Source organism: Callithrix jacchus, chromosome 8 (assembly GCF_049354715.1).
Source record: "Callithrix jacchus isolate 240 chromosome 8, calJac240_pri, whole genome shotgun sequence".
Taxonomy (NCBI): Eukaryota; Metazoa; Chordata; class Mammalia; order Primates; family Cebidae; genus Callithrix; species Callithrix jacchus.
This window is the reverse complement of record NC_133509.1, coordinates 19,019,215-19,031,565: the sequence shown is the minus strand read 5'-3', so window position 1 is coordinate 19,031,565 and position 12,351 is coordinate 19,019,215. Positions and strand designations below refer to the sequence as shown.

The 12,351-nt window shown below is 37.5% G+C and overlaps 1 protein-coding gene across 19 annotated transcripts in view; it reads left to right on the top strand.

Annotated features, from left to right (window-relative positions):
- Window positions 1-12,351, top strand: part of MYO9A (myosin IXA) — a 284,781-nt gene that overhangs the window by 86,486 nt on the left and 185,944 nt on the right. For 14 of the 19 annotated variants that reach the window (XM_054240463.2, XM_078333527.1, XM_054240460.2 and 11 more), the window contains 2 exons: window positions 2,161-2,260; window positions 4,065-4,121. In XM_054240463.2, coding sequence (XP_054096438.2) covers window positions 2,161-2,260; window positions 4,065-4,121 — 157 coding nt within the window. The remainder of the gene's footprint in view (window positions 1-2,160; window positions 2,261-4,064; window positions 4,122-12,351) is intronic. The other 5 variants (XM_078333528.1, XM_078333531.1, XM_035259099.3 and 2 more) reach the window with 1 other exon arrangement.

Here is a 12,351-nt window from a genome sequence, read left to right as displayed (position 1 = left end):
TCTCTCTTGGTGCTTTCAAAATTCTGTCTTTGCCTTTGCTTTTCAAGAATTTTGGTTTGTCAAAATGTGGATTTCTTTGAGTTTATACTCTCTAGATTTCATTGACTTTCCTGGATGTGCAGATTAATGTTTTCCATCAAATTTGGAGAGATATTTTGGCAATAGTTTTTTCAAATATTCTTTATGTCCCTTTCTTTTTTCTTATTTTAGAACTCCCAGTATGTATGGGAGTCTTTCTACTGGTGTCCCACAGGTCTCTGAGACCTTGTTTAATATTGTCTATTTTTTTCCTTCTGTTCCTCAGACGAGATTCAGTTGACCTGTCTTCATGTTTGTTGTTTCTTCAAGTTCACTCTTCTTTCTTCTGCCTACTCATTTGCTGTTGAGCTCCTCTAGATACTTCTTCATTTCAGTTACATTCTTCAACTCTAGAATTTTTTAAATTAATTTCTTATAAGTCCTTTATATTTGATGGTCTCTATTTGTTGAGACAGTGTTCTCATACTGAAATTCATTAAATGTGACTTTCTTTACTTCATTATTAAAATTTTGGTAAGTCTAATGTCTGGATTTTTTTCAGGGACAGTTACTAATGAATATTTTTTCTACTTTGTATTGGCTGTACTGTCTTCTTTCTTTGCATGCCTCATAATTTTTTATTGTTTTTGATGTTGAAGACTGGATTTTTTTGGCTGGATGTGGTGACTCATGCCTGTAAGCCAGCACTTTGGGAGCTCAAAATGGGTAGATCACCTGAGCCCCCCCAAATTCGAGACCAGCCTAGGCAACACAGGGAAACTGTCTCTACAAAAATTAGCCAGGTGTGGTGGTGCACATCTGTGGTCCCAGCTATTAGGGAGGCTAAAGTGGGAGAATCATTTGGGCCTACGAGGTCGAGGCTTCAGTGAGTCATGAGCATGCCTCTGCATTCCAGCCTGGGTGACAAATATCCTGTCTTTAAAAAAAAACAAGAAAAACGAAATTGGATTTTAAAAATAATTTAATGTGACAATCTTCCCAGGGTTTGATTGTTTTGTGGCTTTTTTGAACTAATTTTAGAAAGTGGATAGTCTTTTTTGTGTGGTTATCGAAGTACCTGCTCGTCTAACTTAGTTGTCAGGTAATAACTGGACAGAGATTTATTTAAATGCTTGTAAACAGTAAGTAAGTCTCTCAGTCTTTGCCACAGGGCTTTCTATGTATATTCTGTCATGACTTCAACACTTAGCTAGGTATTTTACAAACCTACCTTAGCCTTTATTTTCTGCTTGTGCAGACCTTCAAAGATAACCAGAGGTGAGAGTTTATATTTCATCTGGTTTTTTCTGAGAGCACATACAACCCTGGGCATGCCCACAGCGTTATGCATGCATATGGCCTTCTAGATTCTTAGGAAATTTGTTGGAGCTTTTCAAAGCCAGTATGGAGATGACATTCACCAGCTTTTCCTTTTAATTTTCTTCATTTGCCTAACTTTGATCCACTGCTTTAGGAAATAGGCTGTCCAACGATTGCCTCGGTTTCTTTCTTTGAATGCCTCTGGGGAAGAGATCTTTGCTCTATGTGAAGTCTGAATCAAGTCTTGTAGAGTCAGCCTTGAATATGGATGCTTACAGGGAGCCACCAGACAGTTCAAATAATGGTATTTCCTAGGGAATGAGGCTTTGAACAAGCACAGACGCTGTTCTGACCTTTCTGGTGGCTGCCAGTCTTCTGATGTCCTCCAAGCTTGCAGGATGTTCGTTTTCAAGGGGATGGAATAGGGCAACTTTAAAACACTACAAAGCCATTTTTACCAAAATTTAGCTATTTTTGTTGAGTAAACACTCTTTGGGTTGCTGCAAGCTTTTGGTTAGTTTCCACAGTTCTGAAAAAGTTAATAATGACAGATTTGCCAGATTTCTCATTGGTTTTGTGGAGGAGAGAATTTTCAGAGGTCCTAACTTTGTTATTTTGCTGCCTTCATCCCTCTCTTTTGTATTCCACGTCCAAAACATCATTGCATTTTTAGGAGTATTTAAATACTGAATTTATCACATTTATTTTAAAAAATGAAGCAAAGCTGATACATTTTACTAATTACTGTTTGCTTCTCCCTCCCCCGTTAAATGATAACCATAAATCACACATTATAAACTTATACTTCTTTGTTTCCCACAGGAACTATCATGTATTCTATTACCTCCTGGCAGGAGCAAGTGAAGAAGAGAGATCAGCATTCCATCTTAAGCAACCAGAGGAATATCATTATCTCAATCAGGTGAGAGTTCATAAAAAGCATTTTGAAGTATAGGGCATTATTAAATTTAATGCTTCAAAGAAGTCTTTTTTCTAGTACTTTCTTTACCAAACTTGGGAATGGATATTAGCTAGCATTTTCATACATGTACTCTACAGATCTATGAGATGCAGTTCTCAAATTTTAAGATGATTACTACTCTATAAGTATTTTGAAAACTCATATATATGTGTTTTTTGTTTTCTCTGAGATTCTTTAAAAAAATAAGCTGTATATTGATACTTCTACATTAGAAAACTTTTACTAAAGTGATTTACCTTTTACAAACTCCAGAATATTAAATGTTACTAATGATTAATTCTTGTCCTTTGCAAGGGATTGCTTGAAACCTAATTTACATGTTTTGAAGTCTAATACACATACTTCTTTCCATGATCCTATGATACTGACTTAGCGTATGACTATTTTTATAATTTAATGAACAGTCCTCTTAAGACATTCAGTATGAAAGTCATCAAAGGCAAATGATTTAGAGAATTTGGATCTCCCCTCAGAACTCAAAATTTATCCCTAAACTTCCACATTAAGGAGTAATTCTCACTTTTCATTACATTGACTTTACTAATTTTATTTCTCATAATAACACAAATTTTATAACCAGCATTAATGGAATTGGTAGAACAAATAGTAGGTCATTTAAATATAGATTGTCTTCCCTTATTTTTCTTTTTTTGGGGGCAAGATGTCATGTCTGTGGAAAGAAATTCTTTTATGACAGTTAAAGAAATCCTTATGAAGGTTTTGTAAACAAATTGACATCAGATGGTTCAAAGATTGCAGTGTATATTTAGGGTTATGAAAGTTATATCTTTGGCTGGACAAGTGGCTCACACCTGTAATCCCAGCACTTTGGGAGGCTGAGGTGGATGGATCACCTGAGGTCAGGAGTTTGAGACTGACCTGGCCGATGTGGTGAAACCTTGTCTCTACTCAAAATACAAAATAATTAGCTGGGTGTGGTGGCGCACACCTGTAATTCCAGCTACTTGGGAGGCTTAGGCACGAGAATGACTTGAACCTGGGAAGCAATGGTTGCTGTGAGCCAAGATTGTGCCACTGCACTCCAGACTGGGTAACAGAGCAAGACTCTGTCTCATAAAAAAAAAAAAAAAAAGTTATATGCTTAACTTTTCCCAAGATATACAGTGTGTTGTATTAACTGTTATTTCTTAATTTTGAAGCTACACATATTAGTATAATCTAACTTGACTTTGTATTAATACATTGAGAATTCTATTTAAAATATTACTTTCTGATATAATATTAAACATTTTTACTAGGTAGAATTAACTAGCTTTTCAAAAAATATTTGCTAATTCACCTTTTCAGTTTTTTTCCTCCCCAGTTTAAACTATTTGCATATTATTTGGGTGATTAAAGATTTTCTTTTTTTACAAAGTAATAATCTCTCATAAATAAGCTGATAGTTGTTAGTATTAGAGAAGTCCGGAATTTTGCTATTCTTTTAGATCTTTTTCTAATGAATGGCCGTAATATATTCCTGTCATAATGTCAGTTTTCATAGGATATGGGACTAAGTTTATATAAATAACAGTCACTAGAGCCCATAGTATTTATGAGTTGGGTAGAATAGTATACATTCTCCCAGAATCTGAGTACTTACTTTGTTATTTCTTGTTCTATGCTGCTACGCAAAAATCTTTTCAGTGGTTAGCAGCAGTGCTACCTGTACACCACATCTAAGAGATCATTAGAAAAGTATAATAACCATTACTTCTACCTAACTAATCTGCCTTACTTTCAGATAACAAAGAAACCCCTCAGACAGAGCTGGGATGATTATTGCTATGACTCTGAGCCGGTCAGTACAAGTATCTAAATATTTTGTGTTCCTGTCAAAGGGTCCTCACATTGCTCATTTGCATCCATCTGAAGATTTAGAATGTAAAACAGCTGAAATACATAAAGAATCCTAGGAAGGAAAATAAATCAATGTTTAATTTCTTTGGAATGATTGATTTATATGTGTATAGTTGGTTGATTAAAAATCAGTTAATTTACTTTTTTGGGATATTTTCTGGTTGTTAAGACTTAGTTCACATTCAGTATTTCTTTTGACAGACATTAAATTGATTATATTCCTGATTCTTCAGCATTGATGTGGATTTGTATGAACTATAGTTTTTTCCCTTTTATTTTTAAAAGTATTTTTTAGTAGTTTCATCACCTACATGAGTAGTAATTATTATTTATTTTAAAAAATTATATTCTTTATATTTTATATGTCCAGGAGTCTTTTCATATAATGAATGCATGTATATTTTTCTTTGATTTTTTTTCCCAATAGCAAGAGTCTGTAAACTTAATAAAATTATCCAAAAATAAGTATTGAAATTCCTATAAATGTTTTTTTTTTTTTTTTTTAATTTTAATTTTTGAGACAGAGTCTCGCTGTTTTGGGGGAGTACAGTGACATGATCTTGGCCCCCTGTGATCGCCATCTCCTGAATTCAAGTGATTCTCATGCCTCAGCCTCCCAGGTAGCTGGGATTACAGGCATGCGCCACCATGCCTGGGTAATTTTTCTGTTTTTAGTGGAGATGGGGTTTCTCCATGTTGGCCAGGCTGGTTTTGAACTCCTAGCCTCAAGTGATCTGCCCACCTCGGCCTTCCAAAGTGCTGGGATTACAGGCATGAGCCACCATGCCCAACCTGTTTTACGTTTTAAACTGAGTGATTTAAGGGGATGTATGATGTAATGTAAAATGAATAGGTAAATTTTGCTTTAACTTAAAAAAATTGTATTATTATATTTTAATAAATATATTTTTAAATTAGAGACAGAGTCTCACTATGTTGCCCATGGTGGTCTTGAACCTCTGGCCTCAAGTGATTCTCCTGCCTTGGCCTGTCAAAGTGCTGGGATTATAGGCATGAGCCACCATACCCAGCTAAATTTAGCTTTATGTGTTATATTTTATGACAAGTTTGTAATCATAAAAAAAACACACAAATTTTTTTTCTTAAGTTTTCAATTAAGTCGGTTGTAACAGGCTGAAAACACACACTAACCTTTCTATATCCATTAATTAACTAATGAATTAATTTATTAAATATTCTTTTTGAAAACGTATCTTAGTCCTTGCTCTAAAGAATCACAACTTTGGTTCTCACTGCATGTTTATAAACTTTACTAATTGCAGAACTAGCCTATTTCACAGGTGAGAAGGATCAGTATACATGGATAATGATTTTTCCTTTAGACAAATTTTATTACTATTTCATTATCGAGTAATTTTGGAGTTTAGATTTAACATTTTAGGGGAAAATATGACATTTAAATTTATAGACTCTGATACATTTTAACTGAAAAAATTTAAGTAGTTATGCTATTCTTAAGAAGCTTCCTCTTTACCTTTTTCATGTACTATGCCAAGTGACCATGCCTCCTTGGAAAGCAGGTGGGGGACTGCAAACATACACTGCAGTTAGAAGACTTGATTATCTGAGCTTACAGTGAAGTTGTGAACTGATCTGCTACTATTCAAAGACGTTCTAAGTCATACTTAAGAATTTTGGGGCCAAGAGTAGTGGCTTATGCCTGTAACTCAACACTTTCAGAAGCTGAGGTGGGAGAATTTCTTGAGACCAGGAGTTTGAGACTAGCCTGAGCAACAAAGCAATACCCTGTCTCTACAAAAAGTTAAAAATTAGCCAGGCGTAGTGATGCACACCTGTAGTTCCAGCTATTCAGGAGGCTGAGGCAGGCAGATTGCTTGAGCCTAGGAAGTTGAGGCCACAGCGAGACAAGATCATACCATTACACTCCAGCCTGGGTGACACAGCAACACTGTATTTAAAAAAAAAATGGATTTGGGCTCTGAAGCAGATTGACCTGACATGAGTACTGGCTGGTTTACTTTCCAGTTTCGAGACCTGCAGCAGGTCACTTAATTGTTTTGTTCTCATCATTTATTTTAGGGGTTAGTAATGGTCTTTAAGTTTTATGAGTCTTAAAGTCGTGCATGTAAAGAACTTGATAGAGTGCATAATCCTTAGTAAGTGCATAGCGAATGTTGTTGCCACCGTTGCTTCCATCATTGAAATAATCATTACTCATCTTTCCCTTTAGAAGAACTTCGTAGTCCTAATCTCCTCCATTAATAATACTTTGATCTCCGTTATCCATTTATTATATTTTAAAGTTTATGGTTTGAAATGTGATTAATTTCTGATTGTTTTTCTTATGTTAATTAGTAAAAGTAAGCAGTCTGAGGATCTTTTATTCTTTTCTGTTAGCTCCTCCTCATAATATTATTGGGGAAAAACAACTTTGTTTCCCTGTGAGTTATTAGAACTTATGTGACTAGTATTATAGGTAGAGAGGATTGTTTGAGGACTGTTAGGTTGTACTGCATTACTTACATATTTTGTGGAATTGTAAAAATGGTCCCAAGGAGACCTGTAGTTAGAAAATAGCTTTTTACAAGGGACCTGTTGTTGTCTTTGTATGGTGATTTAATTCCATTTAAGGGTTATCCTATTAAATAAGCACAAACAGCTGTGTTGCATGGGAGTGAGCAGAGGATTTGGAACTACATAGCTTTTGGTTTTGCCAACCCTGTTATTTATAAGATTTTTTTTTAACTTTTGGAAAGTTATTTAACCTATGAGGCTATTTTCTCATTTGTAAATGTATATATAACTATCTCCTTGTGTTTTGAGGTTTTAGTACCTCTCGTGACTGATAAGTAGAAGATATTTAATAAGTGCTAATTTCCCCAAATGGCAATAATTTATTAAAATGTTTATTATTATTAACATCTCAGCCTTTTTTCCTCAAGTATAAAATATTGAGAATGAATTAAATACTGGCAATATGTTTGCTGATGTCTGCCATTGTACCTTAAAGCTGATCTAAATAACTTCAGTGTAAAGTGTCAGTCAGTCTTGCCTTATTCTTTTATTTATCTGAGCCTTGAATTTTAGTGTCCAACTATTAGGTAGAGTTTTAATGATAATTACTGTAAGTGATAGTTTCAGGACACTATTGTGTCTACCATACTGCAGAGGGATTTGACTGGTACTGTTCTGGGAGACAAAGCTCCAGCCTTGGTCACTACTACCTTTGCAGGAAACTAAACGTCTATAATACCTGGAAGCTTATTTCCTGTGATGTAGGCTTGCTATAGTGCTTTCAGGGATCATGATGCAACTTGGACAAGATGCCTTGAAATCATAATGTTTTCATCTATTTTAAGTATTTTCATAGCATAAAGATTCCTACTGCCATACCCATACCCAAAGTTTGTAAGTTTGTGGTCATACCTTTAAACGTTGTCTTTCTGGCTTTATTCCTCACCCTCTGCCAGTCTAGTATAAGGTCTCTGCATACTGCACAAGTTTTTCTGCATATATTTTTCCATTTGAAAAGCACTTAACATCTGGCCAGGTGCAGTGGGTCATGCCTGTAATCCCAGCACTTTGTGAGGCCTAGGCAGGTGGATCACTTGAGGTCAGGAGTTCGATACCAGCCTGGCCAACATCATAAAACACCGTCTCTACCAAAAAACCCCACAAAAATTAGCGGGGTGTGGTGGTACGCGCCTGTAGTTCCCAGCTACCCAGGAGGCTGAGGTGAGAGAATCACTTGTTCCTGGGAGGCAGAGGTTGCAGTGAGCCAAGACTGCACCACTGCACTCCAGCCTGGGTGACAGAGTGAGACGCCCCCCCCCGGTCTCAAAAAAATTAAATTTTAAAAAAGCGCTTAACATTCAGATTCTGTCTTTCTGTTTTTTGAGATGGGGTCTCACTTTGTTGTCCAAGCTGGAGTGCAGTGGCTCAATCACAGCTTACCCACTGCAGCCTCAGCCTCCTGGACTCAAGTGGTCCACCTCACCCTCCTGAGGAGTAGCGGGGACTACAGGCGTACACCACAGCATCTGTCTGATTTTTATGTTTTTTTGTAAATATAGGGTTTTGGCCATGTTGCCCAGACTGGTTTTGAACTCTTGGGCTCAAGCGATCTGCCTGTCTCAGCCTCCCAAAGTGCTGGGATTACAGACATGAGATACTGTGTCCTGTTCCATGTTCTATTTGATTCTTATAAAACCTCTGGTGGTAGGCATGATTACCTTTCCTGCAAGAAGCAGCATTGGCTCAGAATTTAAGCCAATTGTTCATATGGTATAAAGCTTGTTAATAGTGTAGCAGGGATTCCAACCAAGCCTATGTTTTATCTCCTTTTTTCTTTATTTTGAGATGGAGTTTCGTTGCCGTTGCCCAGGTTGGAGCTCAATGGTGCAATCTTGGCTCACCACAACATCTGCCTCCCAGGTTCAAGCGATTCTCCTGCTTCAGCCTCCTGAGTAGCTGGGATTACAAGCATGCACCACCACACCTGGCTAATTTTGTATTTTTTGTAGAGACGGGATTTTTCCATGTTGGTCAGGCTGGTCTCGACCTCCTGACCTTAGGTGATCTACCTGCTTCAGTGTACAGGCGTGAGCCACCACATCCCGCCTCTCCTTTTTTTCTTAGGTTATCTCCAGGGTCTTTACTGACCTTCAAAGTCAATTGTTCCAGTTTGTGTTCTGTACTTTACACTGGTCGTTATAAAAAAGTATGATCTCTTAAGTACCATTTTAAGAAATAGTGACAAGATAGAAGAAAATATCTAATTTGACTCTGTTCTCTTTCTTTCCCTCACATCTACACTAATTGCCTACTACATGCTGGGTTTATCCTAGGCATTTATAAATGAGAAGTGTGTCATCCCATACAAAGAGCAAGATCTGATAGCATGAAAGAACATTTGGATATGTTTATAGGGGGAATGTAGTGGCATGTTATCAAGTGAAAACAAGAACTTCATACTGAGCTGACAGAAGGATTGTCTATGGTTTTTCAGTGGAAGGGGTCTTAACAGTTGTTGGTTAGTTCCCTGCCTTATCTTTTGAACTTTACCATTTCTTTGATCTCTGGCTGACTGGTATTTTAATCCTGGCACCTGAAGGCTTTTTCCAGAACCCTGGTAGGGCTCTCTAGAAGTGACTTGGGAATTAACAGCTCCCTGCTCTCTCTCCAGAAGTCCTCAAACACTGACTGATGAGAGATGAGATGATATATATAAGTACAGTAGTGCCCTTACCTCTTTAGGTTTTATATTGTTTCCCAAAGATAACCTTGGGATTAAATTCTGTTTACGCCCTGTGGTAACTACTTTCATTGTGTGTCCTGTGTAGTTGTCTTCTCTTTCACTTTCTCACTTTCTGTGTGACTTGTATTTGACTCTTGGTCTGTCTCAAGATCTGCCTCCCAGGGAGCCCAAATTAAGATAAAGGTGTTTCTGTTCTGGGAGATGTAATTTATCCTTAGTTTTTTTCTTTTATAGTTGTCATCAGAGAAATAGAAAGGAATTAATATACTTTTTAAAAAGCCATGATATTTACTGAGACCACTTTGGGTTTCTGAAGAACATTTGATTAAGGATAACAGCAAATACAAATATATTTTAGTGCCTCTTTCAGTGTACTTCCCCACTGTTTTGGGTTTTTTGTTTTGTTTTGTTTTTGAGATGGAATCTTGCTCTGTTGCCAGGCTGGAGTACAGTAGCACAATCTTGCCTCTTTGCAGCCTCCACTTCCTGGGTTCAAGTGATTCCCTTGCCTCAGCCTCCTGAGTAGCTGGGACTACAGGTGTGTGCCACCACACCTGGCTAATTTTTTGTATTTTTTAGTATAGATTGGATTTCACCATGTTGGCCAGGATGGTCTTGGTCTCCTGACCTCATGATCCACCCACCTTGGCCTCCCAAAGTACTGGGATTATAGACGTGAGCCACCTCACCCAGCATTTCTCAATATTTTATATACATTAATTGTTCCATTCACTTTTGAGGCAGATTAGAACAGTGTTAGAAGAATCATTATCTACACATGTGGAAGCATAGACTCTCCCTGCCCTGGCACTTGTGATAGGAAAATATTTGTTAAATCATAAAATGAATGAACTGTTTGTGGTTTGAGAGTAGGGGGAAGAGAAGCAAGAGAGCTTTTTGCAAAAGGTTTGCTTACTATTGGTAAAAGAAGAATGCATTAAAAAATTTATTTTAGGGCCAGGCGCGGTGGCTCATGCGTACTATCCCAGCACTTTGGGAGGCTAAGGTGGGTGGATCACCTGAGGTTAGGAGTTCAAGACCAGCCTGGCCAACGTTGTGACACTCTTGTCTCTACTAAAAATACAAGAAAATTAGTCAGGTGTGATGGTGCGCGCCTGTAATTCCAGCTACTTGGGAGGCTGAGACAGGGGAATCGCTTGAATCTGGGAGGCAGAGGTTGCACTGAGCGACCTCACACCATTGCATTCCAGCTGGGCAACAAGTGTAAGACTCTGTGTTAAAAAAAAAATTATTATTTTAATGAGTAGGACATTGGCATAAGTAGAATGTCTTAAAATTGCTTACCAAGAGGCCTGGCGCGGTGGCTCACGCCTGTAATCCCAGCACTTTGGGAGGCCGACGTGGGTGGATCACAAGGTCAAGAGATCGAGACCATCCTGGTCAACATGGTGAAACCCCGTCTCTACTTAAAATACAAAAAATTAGCTGGGCACGGTGGTGCGTGCCTGTAATCCCAGCTACTTGGGAGGCTGAGGCAAGAGAATTGCCTGAGCCCAGGAGGCGGAGGTTGCGGTGAGCCGAGATCGCGCCATTGCACTCCAGCCTGGGTAACAAGAGCGAAACTCTGTCTCAAAAAAAAAAAAAAAAAAATTGCTTACCAAGAATTTCGTAGTCAGAAAATTAAGTGCATGGGTTCTCAGAAAAAACTTTCCTTGTGGCGAATTTAAATTTTTAAACTATGCATATGCAGCTCTCCATGCAGAGAATAAAAATATTGTTCATAGCATTTCAAAACTTAATTTTAAACTTTAGATATTCATTAACTAGTACTTATGGTGCCTAAAACAGATTTTCTTGTACATGGTAAATACTTGATAAATACTTCTTATAAAATAAATGAGCACCTTATTTCTGAAAAAGGAATGTTCATTCAATATTTATATATTATTCAATAATTCAGTGACTTTGTCCTTACCTAAATAATGACTTGTTTTTGGCACTGACTTCGCACTGGGTATCTGCAGTGAATAAGACAATTAATAGTTCATGTAGTTCACTGAGTACTTGATAGAACATTCCCTAGGAAGATAGGCATTAAAAATGTAAATACAAATGTGAGGAGGTTTTTGAAAGTGCAAGGGACTGTGAGAACATACAGTAAAGGGATTTAACCACTCACTTACTGTTTTGAAGATTTAGAGTATGTCTACCACTGTTGGACTATTTTAGGACCTGAAATGCAAGGGGTATGCTTAAAAACCTGGTACTTTAATCTGGTATTCCACAGCAATTCTTTTTTTCTGTCTTGAAATGTTGTTATGCTGTGTTGCCCAGGCTGGTCTCAAACTCCTGAGGTTAAGCAATTCTCCTACCTCAGTCTTCCAAGTAGCTGGAATTACAGGCACGTGCCACCACCTGACTATCCACAACTATATTTACTGACTCATATGATGTGTTTTCTGAGGGTTTTTATACTTTCACATATACTTCTTTTTTTCCTTGTTTGATTACCATGTTGTCTATTATTTCATTAGGAAATAATTATATATGTATAAAATATATAAATAATTATGCATATAAATACATAGATATTTCATCTGTATATCTACTGTAGATGTAATGGCTGGGCGCAGTGGTTTACACCTGTAATTCCAGCACTTTGAGAGGCCTAGGTGGGTGGATTGCTTGAGTCCAGGAGTTCAAGGCTAGCCTGGGCAACATAGTGAAACCCTGTCTCTATTAAAAATACAAAAAAACTAGCTGGTCATGGTAGGACTAGCTGGGTAGTCTCGTTACTTGGGAGGCTGAGGTGGGAGAATCACATGAGCCCTGGAGGTTGAAGCTGCAGTGAGCCAAGATTGTGCCACTGTATTCCAGCCTGAGGAACAATAATGAGGCCCTGTCTCAAAGTAAGAAAAAAAACCATATCTATATATATATATCTATACATATGCATATAGATCTACAGATG